The following is an 18,836-nucleotide window of genomic DNA, read 5'->3' on the forward strand; positions in this document are numbered from 1 at the left end:
ATGTCATTAATCACATCGCGACGATCAGGGCGTGGGGAGACGCTGGGAATAATAATAATAATAATAATAGTAATTAATAATAACGAATCACGGTGAGAAAAAAAACAACAAAAAAACCCTTTTTTTATTCAATCTTCCTCTATGCAACAAACCCCCCCCAGCTCAAGAATCTGTATTTATTTTCGCATCAGGTTTGATTTGTATATTGGGGGGTTGGGGGCTCTTTGCAACCCCCCCCCCTCAACGCTGTGGAAACGGATTAAGGAACTTGATTTGATTTGATGTTGGGTGAATAAAAGTCTTTATCTTTGGGGGTCGTTTGGAGCCTTCGGGGGGGGGGCGGAAAAGGGGCGGTGATAACGGGGCGCTGATAACGGGGTGCTGATAAAGGGGCGGTGATAACGGGGCGGTGATAACGAGGGGATGATAACGGGGTGGTGATAACGGGCCGGTGGCATCGTTGAGCCCCACGCTTTGCTGTGTTGTTCTCTCCCCCCTTTAACCCTCCAGCAGGTCCCACACTCCGGGCTGGGCCGTATCCCGGGGCCGCCGTCCTTTAGCATCGCGAGCCGCCAGCAACGCGGGGCTGTTCTGCAGCAGGAGGACGCAGAGCTCCCGGTGGCCGCGCTCCGCCGCCTGCGGGAGTGAGACCCGGTAAGAGGGACCGGACCAACCGGGACCGACCGGACCGACCGGGACCGACCGACCGGGACCGGACCGACCCGTCGCCGCCACGACACGCACCTTATGGAGGCTGGTACGACCGTCCCCGTCGGCGGCGGCGGGGTCAGCGCCGTGTGCCAGCAGGAGCCGCGCTACGGCCACGTGTCCGCAGTAACATGCCCGGTGTAACGCGGTGGCCCCGCCGGGCGTGCGGGCGTCGCAGTTCGCTCCGTGCTGCAGCAGCAGGCGGCACACCGACACGTGCCCGTTACGGCTGGCGTAGTGCTGCGGGGCGGCGCGGATCTTAACGGGGATCTTAACGGGGATCTCCGCCTCCCGTTACCCCGTTGCCCTCCCGTTACCCCCCCCGTACCAGCGCGGTGTATCCCGCCGCATCGGGCTGGCTGGGCTCCCCGCGCCGCTCCAGCAGCTGCAGCACGCGATGCTCGTCCCCGTCCCGCGCCGCTGCCCAGATCCCTGCGGGCGGCGGGAGGTCAGAGCGGGGGCAGGACGCGGTACCGGGGCTCCCCGCACGTTCTTCCCGGTGCTCCCCGCTTCCCCCCCGCCCCGAGGCGCGCACCCCGCTCGAAGTCCATCTCGGTCAGGCTCTGGTGCACGCTGGGCACCGCCGGCCGCGACGGGCAGCACCGAGAGGGAGGGGAGCGCCGAGCCGCCGCCATCAGCGGGGATGGGAGAACCGGGATGGGCCGAACGGGAACGGGAGGAGTCGAGGGGGAGACGAAAGGAGCCGAGAGAGAACGGGATGAACCGGAAGGAGCCGAGAGAGAACGGAGTGAACCGAAAGGAGCCGAGAGAGAACGGAGTGAACCGAAAGGAGCCGAGAGAGAACGGGAGGAGCCGAAAGGAGCCGAGAGAGAACGGGATGAGCCGAAAGGAGCCGAGAGAGAACGGGATGAACCGAATGGAGCCGAGAGAGAACGGAGTGAACCGAAAGGAGCCGAGAGAGAACGGAGTGAACCGAAAGGAGCCGAGAGAGAACGGGATGAGCCGAATGGAGCCGAGAGGGAACGTGATAAACCGGAAGGAGCCGAGAGAGAACGGGATGAACCGAATGGAGCCGAGAGAGAACGGGATGAGCCGAAAGGAGCCGAGAGAGAACGAAAAGAACCGAAAGGAGCCGAGGGAGCCTGAGGGGGTCGAAGAGAAACGAAGGGAGCCGAGTGGGACCGAGAGGAGCCGAGGGTCCCCCTATCGCCTTGGCGCATGCGCCCCGCAGCCCCTCCCCGCCCCGCAGCGCTGCCCACGCTGAGCGCCTCCCCCCCCCCCCTCGGGAATCCCCCCGCCCCGCTTCCCACGGCCCAGCCGGGACCCCGAGGCCGTTTCCGGTCTTCCCGTCAGCCCCTCCCCCCCCCCCCGGGAACGGCGCAGCCCTTTTATAGCCCCGGACGCGGCCGTTCCCGTGAGCTCAGCGCTGGGGGGGTTTGAGGGGGGGTCCCGCGTTTCTCGCCCCCTTTGTGCGATGTAGAAATACCGCACGTGTGTACAGCAAATAAATATATTCCGGTAACAAATAAATTACACTGGGGGGGTCGCATACAAAAGGGGCAGCGTGCAGATGGGGGGGGGGGCTGTACAAGGGGGGGGGGGGGGGCGGTATAAAAGTTCTCAGGGAGAAAAACCGACGGGAATCGGCCCCAAAAGGGCTCGGGGGGGGGGGGGGGGGGGCACAATGAGGGGGGGCTGAAAGGGGTCGCAGGGCTCTGCGGGACCCCACAATCAGTGTCCAAAGCGCCGCCGGCCCCGAGCCGGGATGGGGGGTAACGGAGCCTCGAACGGCGCGGCCCGGCCTGGGCTCCATCCCGGAGCTCGGTGCGGTTGGCAGTGAGCAGCCCTCGGGCTGCCGGTCCCGGTGCCGGTGTCGGTGCCGGTGCCCGCAGGAGGGTCGCGGTGTCCCTGAGGTAGGTGAGGCCGCTCCGGGGCGGCTCAGACCGAGGACTCCTCGGGGTTGGAGTCGGGCAGGGGCTGCCGCTGCTGCAGCTTCCGACGCAGCTCCTCGGCCAGCTCCGCGCACGGCGGCCGCTCCTCGGCGCCCAACGCCAGGCGGATGTAACCGTTGGAGGATGAACCGCGGAGCGGCCCCAGGTGGATCCGGGTGGGAGAATGGAGCGGCTGCCCCGGGATGGCGGCACCGGGAGGAGAAGCGGCGCCGGGAGCTCCGCCGTTACGGCACACGGCGTGACCCGGCACGATCTTGAGCGAGCCGTCGGAGCAGTAATAGCTGCTCGGGTCCCAAAGCTTCTCGTCCGAATCCGAAGCGGCGCTGGGCACGAAGCGGGGGCTGTGCGGCTCCTTGGGCAGTTCGATGGGGTAAACCAACGTGCTCTCGATGGCCTTCGCTCCCTTGCCCAGCTCTTCCCGCAGCCGCCTCCATAGCGACAGCACGGCCAGCAGCAGCGCCAGGCAGGCGGCCCCGAGGCACACGGCCACCACCCAGGCCAGCCCGGCGCTCTCCAGCGGCGCCCGTGTCTCCTGCGGGGCTCCGGGCAGCACCTCCACGCGGTACGCCGCCCCCCCCAGCCGCGCTCCGCGCTCCTCCGCCACGCAGCGGTACGTCCCGCTGTGCTGCGAACCGGCGCCCGGTACGACCAGAGCGCGGAGGTGACCGTCGTGGAGCATTAAAGCCTGTTGGGCCGGCAGAGCTCGGCCTTCGAAGGTCCAAAGAGCTTGAGCCAGGTTGGAACCCAGGCGGCACGTCAGGACCAGGTCGGTGCCGGCTGCCACCGTCACGTTCTTGGGGGTGATGGCACCTGGGGGGGGATGGAGGATGGAGACACGGCTGGCCCCCCATCCATGGGGCTGGGTGCTCCCCCCATGGATGGATGGAGCTGGGTGCCCCCCTGTGCCCCCCCCCATGCAGTTGGGTACCCCCCTGTGCCCCCCCTCCCATGGATGGATGGAGCTGGGTGCCCTCCTATACCCCCCCCATGCAGTTAGGTACCCCCCTGTGCCCCCTCCCATGGATGGATGGAGCTGGGTGCCCCCCTGTGCCCCCTCCCATGCAGTTGGGTACCCCCCTGTGCCCCCCCTCCCATGGCTGGATGGAGTTGGGATGGATGGAGCTGGGTGCCCCCCTATACCCCCCCATGCAGTTGGGTACCCCCTGTGCCCCCTCCCATGGATGGATGGAGCTGGGTGCCCCCCTGTGCCCCCCCCCCATGCAGTTGGATACCCCCATGCACCCCTCCTCCCATGGATGGATGGAGCTGGGTACCCCCCTATACCCCCCCCCATGCAGTTGGGTACCCCCCTATACCCCCCCCATGCAGTTGGGTACCCCCATGCGCCCCCCTCCCATGGATGGATGGAGCTGGGTACCCCCCTATACTCCCCCCCATGCAGTTGGGTACCCCCCCTGTGCCCCCCCTTCCATGGATGGATGGAGTTGGGATGGATGGAGCTGGGTACCCCCCTGTGCCCCCTCCCATGGATGGATGGAGCTGGGTACCCCCCTATACCCCCCCCCATGCAGTTGGACACCCCCCCTGTGCCCCCTCCATGGCTGAATCTGGGGTCTCCCATCACAGATCCAGGTGCCCCCCACGCATCCCTTCCCCTCACCCCCCCCTCACCTTGTGTGCCCACCAGTGGCATGGCACAGGTGCGTGTATCAGAGCCCAGCACGTCCTGCACCAGGTGGGACCTGCAGGACGATGATGATGATGATGCTGAGGTGAGGAAGGCCCTGCAGCGCAGCACGGAGCCCCCCGGACCCCTCCTTACCCATTGAGGCCATCGCAGCGCACGCAGCGGCTTCCATTGCGGCTCCACGCGCAGTACGGATCCCGAGCCAGGACGCAGTCGGCACAGGATTGATAGCGGCCGCAATCGGCAACAGGGAGCTGAGCAACCTGCAGCCTGGAGCCGGCAAACAGCAGCTTCTGCAGGCACAGAAACGTGCAGCTGTGATATTAGTGGGGGGTCTCCCATAGAGCAGAGATGCTATTATACTACTTAGGGGTCTCCCCATAGGGCAGAGCAGCTATTGTATCACTGAGGGGTCTCCCCATAGGGCAGAGAAGATGTGATATTACTGAGGGGTCTCCCCATAGAGAAGAGCAGCCATTCTATTACTGAGGGGTCTCCCCATAGGGCAGAATAGCTATTCTGAGGGGTCTCCCCATAGAGCAGAGCAGCTATTGTATTACTCAGGGGTCTCCCCATAGAACAGAGTAGCTGTTAAATCACTGAGGGGTCTCCCCATAGAGCAGAGAAGCTGTTATATTAGTGAGGGGTCTCCCCATAGAGCAGAGCAGCTATTATATCACTGAGGGGTCTCCCCATAGAGCAGAGAGCTATTATACTACTGAGGGGTCTCTCCATAGAGCAGAGTAGCTGTTATATCACTGAGGGGTCTCCCCATAGAGCAGTGAGCTATTATACTACTGAGGGGTCTCCCCATAGAGCAGAGCAGCTACTCTATTACTCAGGGGTCTCCCCATAGAGCAGAGCAGCCATTATATTACTGAGGGGTCTCCCCATAGGGCAGAATAGCTATTCTGAGGGGTCTCCCCATAGAGCAGAGATGCTATTCTATTACTGAGGGGTCTCCCCATAGAGCAGAGCAGATGTTATATCACTGAGGGGTCTCCCAATAGGGCAGAGCAGCTACTCTATTACTCAGGGGTCTCCCCATAGGGCAGAATAGCCATTCTGAGGGGTCTCCCCATAGAGCAGAGCAGATGTTATATCACTGAGGGGTCTCCCCATAGAGCAGAGCAGCCATTCTATCACTGAGGGGTCTCCCCATAGGGCAGATCCCCCCGGTGCTCTCACCTTCCTTCCTGCCAACACGAGGCTCTCCACGGGCTGTGCCGGCTCGAAGACCTGCAGCTCCTCCACCAGGTGAACGTGGGAGCCCAAATTCAGCGCCTTGTGCACCCAGCCGTCACCTGCAGGGCACCCACCATGAAACCAACGCCGACCCCATAACCCAGCCCCATAACCCAGCCCCATAACCCAGCCCCACGCTGCCCCATCACCAACCTGTGCCCACAAACAGCACCTCGTAGACGGTCCCGTCCAGCCCTGCCACGCGATCCACCACCAGCTGGGTGAAGTTGGAATCCTTTTTGAGCAGCAGCGGGCGGCCGCGTTGGGGCAGGACGGGCTCGTCCATCAGCGGGTGCTTCTTGGCAAAGTTCAGCGTGTTGTCGGGCAGCGCCAACGAGCTGGGGAAGCCGTTCTGACGGTGCCAGTCGGTGATGCACTGCGGGACGGCAGCGATGGCACAACTCAGACCCCACGGCCCCATTTCCACATTGCCCCACAGCCCCATGGCTCTGTGTCCCCATGGCTGCATAGCCCTACATCCCTGTGTCCCCATGGCCCCACATCCCCATTTCCCCATGGCCCTGCATCCCTGTGTCCCCACACGTCCATGGCCCCACACCTCCATGTCCCCATATCCCACTCTCTCAGCACCCCCGTGCCCCATACATTGCCCCATAGCCCCATAGCCCCATGGCTCTGTGCCCCCGTGGTCCCATTTCCCTATGGCTGCATAGCCCTACATCCCTGTGTCCCCATGGCCCCACATCCCCATGGCCCTGCATCCCTGTGTCCCCACACCTCCATGGCCCCACACCTCCATGTCCCCATATCCCACTCTTTCAGCACCCCCGTGCCCCATAGAGGCAGTGGGGTCACTGTGTGCACTGTCCATAACAGGGTGAGATGGGGATCTTCCACATCCCCCCCCCCATCACTCACCGCTCCAGGCCGTGGGCTGGGCACCTCATCCGAATAGCGGCCCCATTTCTGTGCCTGCTCCCTATATTCCTTATAGGGCCCCTCGAACGCCTTCTTCACCTCCAGGATGTGATAACGGCACACAGCTGATACATCCACGTCCCCCCTGCACACAAGGACCCATCAGTGGGACGCCGAGCGTGGGGACCCACCCCATAACACCCCATAGCACCCCATAGCACCCCATAGCACCCCATAGCGCCCCATAGCACCCCATAGCACCCCATAGCGCCCCATATGCTCACCACCGTGCTTGGAACACCCCAAAGAAGGCGGTTTGCTGCCAGCTGTCCCCATGCAGTGTGAAGACGGCCTGCAGGCGGTTGAAGTGCAGCTGCTGTTCAGGAGCGGAGCAGAGCAGCCTGGCCTTCAGGAACGTCGTCCATTTCTTCTGTAGGGTGCGGGCACCGCCGACGTCCCCCTATAGGGTGAGGGGGGTCACAACACAGCAGCCCCATATTAACATACATAGGGCTGGCCCACCCCCTGCAGGACACCCTTATTGCCACCCCACACCTCACAGACCCCTATAGGGCCACCCCACACCTTGCAGACCTCTCTTAGTGCCACCCCCATACATCACAGACCCTTATAGGGCCACCCCACAGACCCTCCTTATTGCCTCCTCACACCCCACAGACCCCTATAGGGCTATCCCATACCTTACACACCCCTATAGTACCACCCCTCTCAGACCCCCCTTATTGCCACCCCACACCCCACAGACCCCTATAGGGCCACCCTACACTTCACAGACCCCTCTTAGTGCCACCCCTATAACTCACTGATCCCTACTGGACCACCCTACACCTCACAGGCCCCTATTGAGCCACCCCACTCTTCACAGACCCCCCTTATTGCCACCCCACAGACCCCTATAGGACCACCCCACAGACCCCTATAGAGCCACCCCATACCTTACAGGCCCCTACTGAGCCACCCCACAGACCCCTATAGGGCCACTCCATACCTTACAGGCCCCTATTGAGCCACCCCACTCCTCATAGACCCCCCTTATTGCCACCCTACAGACCCCTATAGGGCCACCCCACAGAACCCTATAGGGCCGTCCCATACCTTGCACACCCGTGCCACTCGTGCCACCACCTGCTCAGCGTAGCAGTCGTACTCCACGGCCCTCTCGCTGAAGAAGAAGTAAACCTTGTCGTCGTCCCCGCTGCTGCTGCCCGCACTCTCCTGGATGTAGGCTGATGCCACAAAGTGGGGCTCTGAAGGGACAGATGGGGACAGTAGCAGGGCGGCCCCATAACCCTGTAACCCCATAACCCCACATCCACGTGTCCTTGTGCCCCTATGTCCCCCATAACGTCCCCATAGCCCTGTATCCCCATAACCCCATGTCCCTATATGTCCATATCCCTGTGCTTCCAGATCCTTGTATCCCCATACCCATGTCCCCATACCCCTATAACCCTGTACCCCCATATTGCCATACTCCCCCCATATCCCTGTGCCCCCATATCCCTCCATACCCCTGTGCTCCCATATCCCCCCCATATCCTTCAATATCCCTGTGCCCCCATATTCTCCCCATATCCCTCCATATCCCTGTGCCCCCATATCCCCCATATTCCCCCCATATCCCTCCCTGTGTCCCCATATTCCCCCCATATCCCCATATCCCTCCATATCCCTCTGCCCCCATATCCCCCCATATTCCCCCCATATCCCTGTGCCCCCATATCCCCCATATCCCCCCCATATTCCCCCCATATCCCCCCATATCCCTGTGCCCCCATATTCCCCCCATATTCCCCCCATATCCCCCCCATATCCCCGTCCCCCCCCGTACCGTTCAGCCACGAGGTGAGGTATTCTGTCTTCATGGAGTAATGCGGCCCCAGGTTGCGCAGGATGACAGGTTCGGTGCCCAGGAAGTTGTTGAAGGTGGCCGAGTACAGCTCCCCATCTATAGGGCCATGATAGGGGCAGCTTTAGGGTCGGGCTGCCCAGCCCTAAGCTAACCCAATGGAGATGGCACCTACCCACAATGAGGCCGGTGTGGCCCTTGTTGGGGTCGTAGGGACATTTGCCTTTCCCGTCCTCAAAAGCCACGTGGTCCAGAGTGAATCCAGACAGCTCCTGTAGGGCACGAGGTGAGGGTGGAACCCCATAACCCTCACAGCCCCAGCAATGGGGACTGGCAATGGGGGATACCCTTATCCCCCTATTCAGGGGGAGAAATGACCCTATAGGGGATGGGGGCAGCCCTGGGTGATGCTCCTGGGGTCAGGGATACCCCTAAATGGGTACATGGGAACCTTCAGATGTCCTTATTGGACACAGGGACAACCCCAAATGATGGCACTGGGGACACCCCAAAAGGGCACAGGGACCCCCAAATGATGGCACTGGGGATAGGGATACCCCATAAGGGCACTGAGACCCCCACCCCAAATGATGGCACTGGGGATGGGGATACCCCAAAAGGGCATAGAGACCCCCAAATGATGGCACTGGAGATACCCCAAAAGGGCACTGGGACCCCCAAATGCAAGCACTAGGGATGGGGATACCCCATAAGGGCACTGGGACCCCCCCCAAATGATGGCACTGGGGATGGGGACCCCCCCAAATGATGTTGATGGGGACAGGGACCCCCAAATGATGGCACTGGGGACACCCCAAAAGGGCAATGGGGCCCCCAAATGATGGCACTGGGGATGGGGACCCCCCCAAATGATGTTTAATGGGAACAGGGACCCCCAAATGCTGGCACTAGGGATGAGGATACCCCAAAAGGACACTGGGACCCCCCCCCAAATGACGCTCCAAAGGACACAACCAACCCCAAGTGACACTCTTGGGGTCAGGGACACCCCCAACTGTCCCTCCTGGGTGCAGTGATGCTGTGTGGGGTGGGGGGGGGTGGTTTTGGGGAGGGGGCTGCACTCACAATGTAGGCACACTTGGGCTGGAAGGCGTAGGTGCCGCAGGCATAAAGGTGGGAGCTGTTGTAGCTCTGCAGGAAGCGCACGTAGTTGAAGCAGTCGGTCTTGGGGGGGGGGGGGCAGAAAAGAGGTGGTCAATGGAGGTGAGGGGGAGGGAAAGGGGGGGAAAGGGGGGGTATCTCATGTCCCCTATAGCCCCCCCAGCCCCACACCTGGTTGTTTTTGCCCTTCTGGATGCATTCTGCTTTCTTCTCCAAGGGGGCTTCCCAGGTGATCTGAAGGCAGGGAGGGGGCAAAAGGGGGTCAGAAGGGGGGGGGGGGGGGGGGCTAAAGCTTGACCCCCAACGTGTGCCCCCGCCCCCCCCCTAAATGGTGTGGGTCTCACCGCTGCTTGCAGCTCCACGGTGCTGGTGCTGAGGGCAAACACAGCCTCACGGGCACCCACATAGAGCACAGCTTCGGCCTCATCCAGCGTCAGCGTCACGTAATGGGAGACCCCCCCCCGCGAGAAGCGCCGCGCCGCGTCCCGCAGCTCTGCAATGGGGGGGGGGGGATGACATTAATGGGGGGGGGATGATATTAATGGGGGGGGGGGGACACAAACACACACAGCGTGGGGATAGCGGCACCGTGCCACACACTGTCTGCCCCCTCTGAGCCCCCCGGGGTGGGTGATACTGGCACCCCCCCCCCCCAAAACAAAGGGGCCTTTGTGGCTGTGGTGGTGCTGGGAACACTGCGGCCTTTGGTGGGACACTGAGTAACCCCCCCCACCCGGCCCTGCCCACCCCCCCACCCCCCCCCCAGTGGTAAAATGGGCCCATTGAGAGCAGAGAGTGCGGGAGGGGATGGAGGTGCTGGGGGGGGAATGGGGGGTGGGCAGAGAATGGGGATGGGGGGGTGGGGATGGAGGGGGGGGGCATGGGGACATAGGGAGGGGATGGGGGGTCATAGGGATATAGGGTACAGGGTGGGGATGGGGGGGGGGATATGGGGACATAGGGTACAGTGTGGGGATGGGGGGGTCATAGGGATATAGGGCACAGTGTGGGGATGGGGGGGTCATAGGGATATAGGGCACAGTGTGGGGATGGGGGGGTCATAGGGATATAGGACACAGGGTGGGGATGGGGGGGGATATGGGGACACAGGGCATAGGGTGGGGATGGGTGTTAGGGCATAGTATGAGGATAGGGGACATGGCACAAGGGTTGGGGGTCGGGTGTGATATTGGGGTGGGGGCAGTGCCACCACATTGGGATGGGGCGCAGCAAAAGGGGCCATGCAGGGTGGTATGGGGACCCAAGGGCTGGGGGTCTGGGGGGGGGGGTGGCATCAGGATGGGGACAAAGGGGACCCATAAGGGGGGGGCACAGCACTCACCCGCATAGGGGACGGTCTTTCGGGGCACAGCACTCCACGAGGACCCCGGGGTGCTGCTGGGGAGCAGCGGCAGCAGGCAGGCGATGGCCAGCAGCAGGAGGGGGGCCATGGTGCTGGTAAAGGGGGGGGGGGGGGGAAAGGGGGGGCGGCCTGGGGACAATGGGGACAGTTTGGGGGGGGGGGTTTGGTGAGGGGGGAGGTCACCCAAGCCCAGTCAGGGCTGTGGGGTGTCACACGCAACCGGCGTCACGCGGATGGTGTGGGCACAAGGCGGGCATTGAGGGCTGGGTGTCACGAGGGGGGGGCACGGGGCCTGGGGGGGGGGGGTCTGAGCCTCCATCAGCCCTATAGGGCTGCAGAGCCGTAGCGGTACCCCCATAGCAGCCCCCTCCTTAGCAGCCCCCCTCATAGCAGCCCCCCCCATAGCAGCCCCCCCCATAGCGGCCACCCCCTGCTTGTTTTGGGGTCCCTGCATTCAGCTTTGGGGAGGGGGGGGTGATGTCATCACTATGTGTGTCCCCCCCCCCCCGGCAAAGTTCCATCCCTGTGGTCACTGCCCCCACCCTGACACATCCCGGTGGGCCCGGGGGGGGGGGATCAGGAGGAAATGGGCCCTTCCTCTTCCTCCCCACCCCTGGAGTGGCCTCGGTGCCCCCCCCCCCCCGGCTCAGTGCCCTGGGGTGCCCCGCTGCCCCCTCCCAATGGGGCAGGATGCGGCTGGGAATTGTTCTGCCTGCGGGGGGGGGGGGGGATGCAGGAAACGGGGGGGGGGCTGGGAAGGGTTTCCGGGAGGGTGGGGGGCCAGGAAGGGGCCCCCTGTGGGCGTGGGAAATGGGGGATGCCCCGGATGGGGCAGCGTCACTGTGGGGTGCTGAGGGTACGGGGGGGGGGCAAAGGATGCTGTGGATGTGGGGATATTGGGGGGGGGGGCTCAGGGTACACAGCTGGGGTCTAACAGGGATGGAGAGGGCAGGGAGGGCACAGAGATGGTGCCAAGGGGGGGGGTCAGGGTGCTGCGGGTACATGGGACGCAACAGGCACTGATATGGGATTGAGGGACGGATCCAAGTGGGGGGTCGGGGGGGCCACTGCATGATGGGGGGGCGGGGGGAGCAGTGGGAGGCACTGGGGGGGGTCATGGGGGGCCACAGGGATGGGTGGGGTGGGGGGGTCATGGCTATAATTGGGGTGCCATGGCTATAAATGGGGTGCTGTGGGCATAGTCGGGGTGCCATAGCTGTATATAGGGTGCCATGGGTATAACTGGGATGCTATAGCTATAATTGGGGTGCTATGGCTGTATTTGGGGTGCCATGGGTATAATTGGGATGCTATGGCCATAATTGGGGTGCCATGGGTATAACGGGGATACCATAGCTATAATTGGGGTGCCATGGCTGTATTTAGGGTTCCATGGGTATAACAGGGATGCTATAGCTATAATTGGGGTGCTATGGCTGTATTTAGGGTGCCATGGGTATAACTGGGATGCTATGGCCATAATTGGGGTGCCATGGCTGTATTTAGGGTTCCATGGGTATAACGGGGATGCTATAGCTATAATTGGGGTGCTATGGTTGTATTTGGGGTGCTATGGGTATAACGGGGATGCTCTGGCCATAATTGGGGTGCTATGGGTGCAGTTGGGTTCTATGGGCACACCCAGAGCGCCATGGCTGTAGCCGGGGGGGGTCTCGGCCGTAGGGCCACAAGTGGGGCTCGGTAGGACCCGGGGTTGGGTGCCGGGGGGACCCGTAACGGCGGGCTGTGCGCTCGGTACCGGCCGGGGGGGGCACAGGGCCGGGTCGAGCCCACCCCCCTCCTCCCCAAACACATCGCGCATCCCCCCCCCAAACCGCACCGCCCCCCAGCGGGACGGACCGGACGGTGGGGGCAGCTCCGCTGGGGGGTCCCGGACCGACAGAACCGGGATGGGGGGGAGAGGGGGGCAATGGGAGAGGGGGGGTCCGCGGGCAGCGCCGCCGTTACCGGGAGAACAAAGCGGCCGCCCCCGCCGCTCCAACACAACAATACCGGGCGGGGCGGGAGCCGGGGGGGGGTCGGGAGCTGAGAGGGGGGGGGAGGAGAAAGGGGGGGTTACTCACCTCGGGGCGCGGCGGGGCCGGGGCGGGGGGGGGGGGGGAGGCGGCGGCGGAGGCTCTCGGGGCGGCGGCGGGTGCGCGCCGCGCGGCTCCGCTCGGCCCCGCCCCCCTGACGTCACGGGGGGGTCGGACGGAGCGGGGCGGAGACCCCCAGAGCGGACGGAGCGGGGGGAGCCCGGGGGGGGCACGAACCCACCGGACCCGGAGCCCCATCTCAGTGCGGGGCCGCCCCGTCCCTATAGGGCTCCCCATCCATCCCCGGTGGGCACGGGCGTTCTCCATCCCTGTAGGGTTCTCCTTCCATCCCCATCGGGTTTCCTATCGCTGCCAGGGTTCCCCATCCATCCCCATTGGGTTTCCTATTGTTGGGGTTCCCCATCCACCCCCATTGGGTTTCCTATTGTTAGGGTTCCCTGTTGATCCCCATTGGGTTTCCTATCACTGGGGTTCCCTGTTGATCCCCATTGGGTTTCCCAATACTATTGGGGTTCCCTGACCCTATACGCCCTCCATCCATCCCCACTCTATCTCCTCCCATTGCTGAAGCTCCCCATCCATCCCCAAGTTTCCAAGCACTAAAAGGGATCACTGCCCCCATAAGGTTCTCCATCCCCATTAGGTTTCCTATCCCCATGGGCTTCCCTGCTCCTATAGGGTCCTCCACATCCCACTGGGTTGCCCTACCCTGTAGAACGAGAGCCATGCAGCGGGGTGACGTGGGGCCATTTATTGGGGGTCCCCGGGCTGATCCCCTTACTCCAGCAGCTCGTGCCACTTGACGTAGAGCACCGTGGCCAGGTTCTTCAGCTGGGAACAGTAGAACTGCCCCATGTCCTCATGCAGCCCCGACCCGAAGTACTGCTCCAGCTGGGTGCACAGCCGCTGCAGGTGTCCCTATGGGGACAATGGGAGGGGGTAAAGGGTATGTGGGACCCCCCTGGAACCCCCTGGGGTTGGCACCCACCCGCTGCTCGTCCCGCGGCCGCTCCGTGCCCACCACGATGTCGGCGAGGTAGAGGAGGCTGCGGCTCAGGTAGCAGGTCTGTGGGGACAAGGGGGTGGGCAATGGGAGGGGGGTGAGCAATGGGAGGGGGGTGGGCACCTCTGGGGGGCTTCCCCCTGGGAATGGCAGCACCCACCTCCTGCTTGAGCTCCATCGCATCGGGGTGAGTGGGGAGCTGCAGGTTGTCTGGCCAGGATTGTGCCAGGAGCTGCTCCAGCGCAGGCAGCTGTGGGGACGTGGGGTCAGGGGACACGTAGAGACAGCACGGTGGGCTCCTGGGGGGGCTGCACCCACCTCTTCCTCCGCCCCAAGGGTCAGCACGGTGCACGGCGCCTTCCCCAGTAGCTGGGCCATGGCACAAAGGCTCAGGCGCCTGCGGAGCTCCCTATGGAGAAGGAAAGAGCATCAGGATGCCAAGCTTGTCACCGCCAGCCCGGTGCCACCAGCGGGGCCGTGGTGCCCTCCAGGTGCCCGTGGTGAGCACTGTGCCACCAGCAGCCGCTCCGTGCCCGCTTTGTGCCCAAGCAGCCAGCTGGAATAAAGGAATTAGAGCGAGACGCAGCCCAACCCGCACGGCTCTGAGCCTGGGGGCTGTGCCAGCTCCATGTCAGCGTGGCAGGCAGGGCAGCAGTGCCGGCAGGACACTCACCTCTCCCTGTTGGTGATATCCGGCAGCAGCCGCGCCACGGCGAGCAGGCTGTGGTGGTGCTGGGAGAGCTGGCAGAGGGACAGGCAGAGTGCGGGCAGCTGTGGGGATAGAGAAGGGTGGCACTGAGCACCAGGATGGCACCGAGCACCAGGATGGCACCGAGCACCAGGGGTGGCACCGAGCACCAGGATGGCACTGAGCACCAGGATGGCACTGAGCACCAGGATGGCACTGAGCACTGGGGTGGCACCGAGCACTGGGGTGGCACCGAGCACCAGAATGGCACTGAGCACTGGGGTGGCACCGAGCACCAGGGGTGTCTGCGTGGCCTCATTTGGGCCCATACCTGCTCCTTCCAGGCCACGATGCCGTCCAGCAGGCAGTGCAGGAGGTGCCACAGGTCGGGCAGTGGTTGGCAGCGCAGCGCGCGGTCGAGGCTGAGGAAGCAGAGCAGAATCAGCAGCTCCCTGCGGGCACGGTCGGGGTAGCGGCACGGACAGGCGACCACAGACACCGTCAGCAGCTGTGGGGAGCCAGCAGTCAGCGGGAATGCTCTGCCACCCCCAGCAGGGCAGGGTTATGGTGGTGCCACCCACCCCCCTTGTCCCAGCTATTGGCCACCCGCTCCATGAGCAGCAGAGATGGCTCACACCTTGCACACGTCCCCCAGCTGCGTCACCAGGGCCAGCGTGTCGGCAGCGCTGAGGTTTCTCTGCTCTGGATGCAGCCTGGCAGGAGAAGAAGGGCCGAAAGGCTGAGCATTGCAGCCCCCATCCCAAAGCACAGCGTGTCCAGCTCACAAACCCAACCCCAATTCCACCTGCTTTACAACACGTGTTGCTACAGACACAGCACAGGTGAGACCGGCGTCGGTTCCACTCACCTTCCAGCTGCAACTCAACGCCTTTAAGGCAAAAGAATGGCTACAAATGTTTAAGGTCAATCCTATCTGGAAGCTCAAGGAGAAGATGTCAGTGTCACTTAGAAATGATACTGCTCTGGATGGAAGATCTCAACCAGCTTCCAGCAGTCCCACAAAGCAGGTAAGAAAGGAACTGAATTAAGCCGGTATGAACTGTTACACCTCACCTATAAAAGTACCTTTCAAAACACACTGGAGCTCAACTGATTGAGTTTACTTCCCAAGCATCAGCACTGGCTGAGACTAACAATGCTCTGGAGCGCTAATGCTGCCAATGACCCCCCTAATGATCCCCATGTGCCCCTCAGGGCTCACCTGCTGTCCATGGGGCACAGCTCGGGGGGCAGCAGCTGCCGGCAGCGCAAGGCCTCCAGGTCAGCACCCATGTAGGCAAAGGCCTGGCCGATGTCCTGCAGTGTGGGGCACCAGGGCTCATCTGCGGGCAGGGGGACAGCGGTGACAACAGTGTCTATGGGGTGTGTAGGGACCCCGTGCCCACCCCACACACTCACCATCGCTTCTCATCCACATCTCCCAGAGCGTCCGGAACGCGTTGGTTCTGTCTGGCCATGTGCTCGTCAGCTGCCAAAGCAAACAAGGGGTGATGGAGGTGACACTGCACAGAGATGGGGACCTTCGTGCCACGGTGGCTCACCTGGAAGAGCCAGCGTAGGACGGGCAGCGGGCAGGCAGATGTGGTTTGGTAGAGCAGGTTCAGGTAGCCGTCACGCACAAAGGCCACCTGGCCAGCAGGAGATGCGCTGTGGAAAGAGACAGAGGCTCAGCAGGGCCCTGCAGTGTCCCCTTGTCCCCGTCCCAGCTCCTCACCAGAGGAAATTCTGCTCCAAGACGCTGTGAGGCTGCAGCCCGTGGGTGTCCAGAATGGGCGGTGGGAGCGGGCAGGTGTGGAAGATGGGCTCCCCGGGGTGAGTGGTGGGGAAGGTGAGCAGCTTCACTTCGAAGCGGGACAGGAAGGCCCTGCAGGTGGGGGGGAACAGCCATCAAAGTGACATGGGATGCAGCGGGGGGACAGCAGGCAGAGTGCCCACCCACTGCCCTGGTACCTCTGCTCCTCCAGGAGCTGCGTGTCCTCATCTGATGACTCCTGGGGGCTGCCACTGTTCACGTCTACCTGCATCAGGCTGGCCTGCATTGTACTGGCCGGGCACTGCTCCCTGGCACAGCAGGGATGAAGGTTGGGCTGAGGGCGCTGGGCAGCCCCCAGCTTCTCCTTGGGATGCCAGGGGTGCCAGCCTCACCTCTTCTCCAGCAGCAGTGCATCCAGGCTGTTGGCCAGCGGGTCTGGCTGCGGGCACGCAACCTGGGCACCAACAAAGACCGCAGCACTCAGTGCTGGGCTGAGTGTCCCCAGACACCTGACAACATCCCCAAGCACCACTGATGCCACCCTGGCACTGACCTCCCTGTGCTCAGCGGGGCTTGAGCGCCCACTGCAAGCCAGCAGCTCCTTCAGAGGGATCAGCTCCTCCTCACTGTCACTGGAGGACGTTGTTGCCATGTCCTCTGCTCGCTGTGCCACCATCCTGCCCTCAGTGGCATTGCTGGGCTGCACTGCTCTCCGTGGGGAGCACGTGGCTGAGCCCTGCTGGGCTGAACGCCGTGGGTTGGCACGAGGCCGTCGTGCCCTGCCTGACCCTTGGCGGGTGCTGCGGAGCTGCATGGGGTGCTGGGGGGCTGTGAGGAGAGCACTGCAGTCAGTGTGGGGGCACTGGGATCACATAGGGGCCAGTGTGATGCACTGGGGATGACGTGGGTTGGGGGGGGAGATGTCAATGTAGGGCTCTGTGGAACACTTGGGACAATGTGGGGGTCAGTGTAGGGCAGCAGGGATGACACAGGGGTCAGAAATGGGCTCTATGGAGCACTGGGGACAACATAGGAGTCTGCATGGGGCACCATGGACGACACAGGGGTCGGTGTGAGGCACCAAAGAGAAGGTGGAGGTCAGCATAGGACATAAGAGGGAAAATAGGAGTAATGGATCCCTATGTGGACAAAGGGGGAATCAGTGTGTGGGACCAGGGTTGGTGCAGGGGTCAGTATGAGGCTTTATAGGGCATTGGAGATGCAATAGAGACCAGTACTGAGCCCTATGGGGCATTGGGGACAATGTGGGGATCAGAAAAGGGCTCTACAGGACACTGGGGATAACTCAGTAATCGGGGGGGGGGGTGGCTCTATAGGGCTCTGGGGATGCAATGGGGATCTTTGGGGGGCTCTATAGGGCTCTGGGGATGCAATGGGGATCTTTGGGGGGCTCTATAGGGCTCTGGGGATGCAATGGGGATCTTTGGGGGGCTCTATAGGGCTCTAGGTACTCAATGGGGATAATTGGGGGGCTCTGTAGGGCCCTGTGGATGCAATGGGGAGCTCTATAGGGCTCTGGGGACTCAATGGGGATCAGTGGGGGGCCTTATAGGGCTCTAGGGACTCAATGGGGATCAGTGGGGGGCTCTATAGGGCCCTGTGGATGCAATGGAGGGCTCTATAGGGCTCTGGGGACTCAATGGGGATCAGTGGGGGGCTCTATAGGGCCCTGTGGATGCAATAGGGATCAGTAGGGGGCTCTATAGGGCTCAGGGGAGGCAATGGGGATCGGTGGGAGGCTCTATAGGGCTCTAGGGACTCAATGGGGAGCTCTATAGGGCCCTGCGGATGCAATAGGGATCAGTGGGGGGCTCTATAGGGCTCTAGGGACTCAATGGGGGGCTCTATAGGGCCCTGCGGATGCAATAGGGATCAGTGGGGGGCTCTATAGGGCTCTAGGGACTCAATGGGGGGCTCTATAGGGCCCTGCGGATGCAATAGGGATCAGTGGGGGGCTCTATAGGGCTCTGGGGATGCAATGGGGATCAATGTGGGGCCCTATAGGGGCTCTAGGGACTCAATGGGGAGCTCTATAGGGCCCTGCGGATGCAATAGGGACCAGTGTGGGGCTCTACGTGGGGCCAACAGGTGTATCAACATGGCGGCCCCGGGGCCTCGAGCGCTGCCCGCCCCGGCTCCGCTCCCACCTGTGTCGGCTCCGGCCGCGCCGTGAGGCTGCGCTGGGGGCGGGGAGGCCGGAGGCCGCGGATCCACCGGGCCGAGTGGCGGCGGGAGGAAGGGGCGGCCTACCCGCAGGTGTTTACTGACGCGGAGCTGCTGGTAGGAACACAGGCTGTACTGGAAGGACGAGCTAAAGAGCCCCGAGCGGGGCACGCGGGCCGAGGACAGCGGGATTTGGTACCAGCGGAGCAGCCCCAGCCGCTGCCCCCGCCTCGCCGAGCCGCCGCGCAACATGGCGGCCATCAGCGGGCGGGGCTGAGAGAAAAGGGCGGGCTTTCCTCGGAGGAGCGGAGGCGGCCGGCGGGCGGGACGAAGAGCGGCGGCTAACGGCGGCGATTGGCGGTTTAACTGCCGGCCGGAGACG

General features: G+C 63.1%; 3 protein-coding genes across 3 annotated transcripts; all 3 read right to left on the reverse strand.

The window, feature by feature from the left end:
• Positions 1-106: 106 nt before the first annotated feature.
• On the reverse strand, positions 107-2,000 carry ANKRD39 (ankyrin repeat domain 39). The gene is made up of 4 exons (XM_072357110.1): positions 1,244-2,000; positions 1,037-1,140; positions 745-948; positions 107-636 (listed from the first exon to the last, which is right to left on the reverse strand). The coding sequence occupies exons 1-4, from the start codon at positions 1,887-1,889 to the stop codon at positions 499-501; spliced, it is 1,092 nt and encodes a 363-aa protein (XP_072213211.1). The 5' UTR covers positions 1,890-2,000; the 3' UTR covers positions 107-498.
• A 345-nt stretch (positions 2,001-2,345) lies between these two features.
• Positions 2,346-10,873, reverse strand: SEMA4C (semaphorin 4C). The gene is made up of 14 exons (XM_072357043.1): positions 10,728-10,873; positions 9,730-9,878; positions 9,557-9,619; positions 9,350-9,448; positions 8,439-8,535; positions 8,246-8,362; positions 7,510-7,661; positions 6,678-6,853; positions 6,394-6,538; positions 5,668-5,890; positions 5,458-5,573; positions 4,405-4,562; positions 4,254-4,324; positions 2,346-3,431 (listed from the first exon to the last, which is right to left on the reverse strand). The coding sequence occupies exons 1-14, from the start codon at positions 10,834-10,836 to the stop codon at positions 2,608-2,610; spliced, it is 2,499 nt and encodes an 832-aa protein (XP_072213144.1). The 5' UTR covers positions 10,837-10,873; the 3' UTR covers positions 2,346-2,607.
• Positions 10,874-13,517: 2,644 nt separating this feature from the next.
• Positions 13,518-18,706, reverse strand: FAM178B (family with sequence similarity 178 member B). Its single transcript, XM_072357251.1, has 15 exons — positions 18,439-18,706; positions 16,824-17,098; positions 16,663-16,724; positions 16,468-16,578; positions 16,232-16,381; positions 16,059-16,164; positions 15,916-15,985; positions 15,719-15,839; positions 15,134-15,209; positions 14,828-15,004; positions 14,482-14,579; positions 14,127-14,217; positions 13,969-14,058; positions 13,794-13,871; positions 13,518-13,723 (listed from the first exon to the last, which is right to left on the reverse strand). The coding sequence occupies exons 1-15, from the start codon at positions 18,704-18,706 to the stop codon at positions 13,583-13,585; spliced, it is 1,914 nt and encodes a 637-aa protein (XP_072213352.1). The 3' UTR covers positions 13,518-13,582.
• Between the last annotated feature and the right edge of the window lie 130 nt (positions 18,707-18,836).

This window comes from Excalfactoria chinensis, chromosome 25 (assembly GCF_039878825.1).
Source record: "Excalfactoria chinensis isolate bCotChi1 chromosome 25, bCotChi1.hap2, whole genome shotgun sequence".
In the NCBI taxonomy this organism is placed as follows: domain Eukaryota; kingdom Metazoa; phylum Chordata; class Aves; order Galliformes; family Phasianidae; genus Excalfactoria; species Excalfactoria chinensis.

Coding starts and splice junctions, on each gene's coding strand:
- FAM178B (XM_072357251.1), bottom strand. CDS start 18,706: ATGTTGCGCGGCGGCTCGGCGAGGCGGGGGCAGCGGCTGGGGCTGCTC. Junction 15,840..15,915: donor GATGTGGATGAGAAGCGATG/GTGAGTGTGTGG, acceptor CCCTGCCCGCAG/ATGAGCCCTGGTGCCCCACA. Junction 15,210..15,718: donor CTGTGCCCCATGGACAGCAG/GTGAGCCCTGAG, acceptor TTCTCCTGCCAG/GCTGCATCCAGAGCAGAGAA.
- SEMA4C (XM_072357043.1), bottom strand. CDS start 10,836: ATGGCCCCCCTCCTGCTGCTGGCCATCGCCTGCCTGCTGCCGCTGCTC. Junction 9,620..9,729: donor CCGTGGAGCTGCAAGCAGCG/GTGAGACCCACA, acceptor CCCTGCCTTCAG/ATCACCTGGGAAGCCCCCTT. Junction 9,449..9,556: donor AGAAGGGCAAAAACAACCAG/GTGTGGGGCTGG, acceptor CCCCCCCCCAAG/ACCGACTGCTTCAACTACGT.
- ANKRD39 (XM_072357110.1), bottom strand. CDS start 1,889: ATGCGCCAAGGCGATAGGGGGACCCTCGGCTCCTCTCGGTCCCACTCG. Junction 949..1,036: donor CGGCGGGATACACCGCGCTG/GTACGGGGGGGG, acceptor GCCGCCCCGCAG/CACTACGCCAGCCGTAACGG. Junction 637..744: donor GTCGTACCAGCCTCCATAAG/GTGCGTGTCGTG, acceptor TCACTCCCGCAG/GCGGCGGAGCGCGGCCACCG.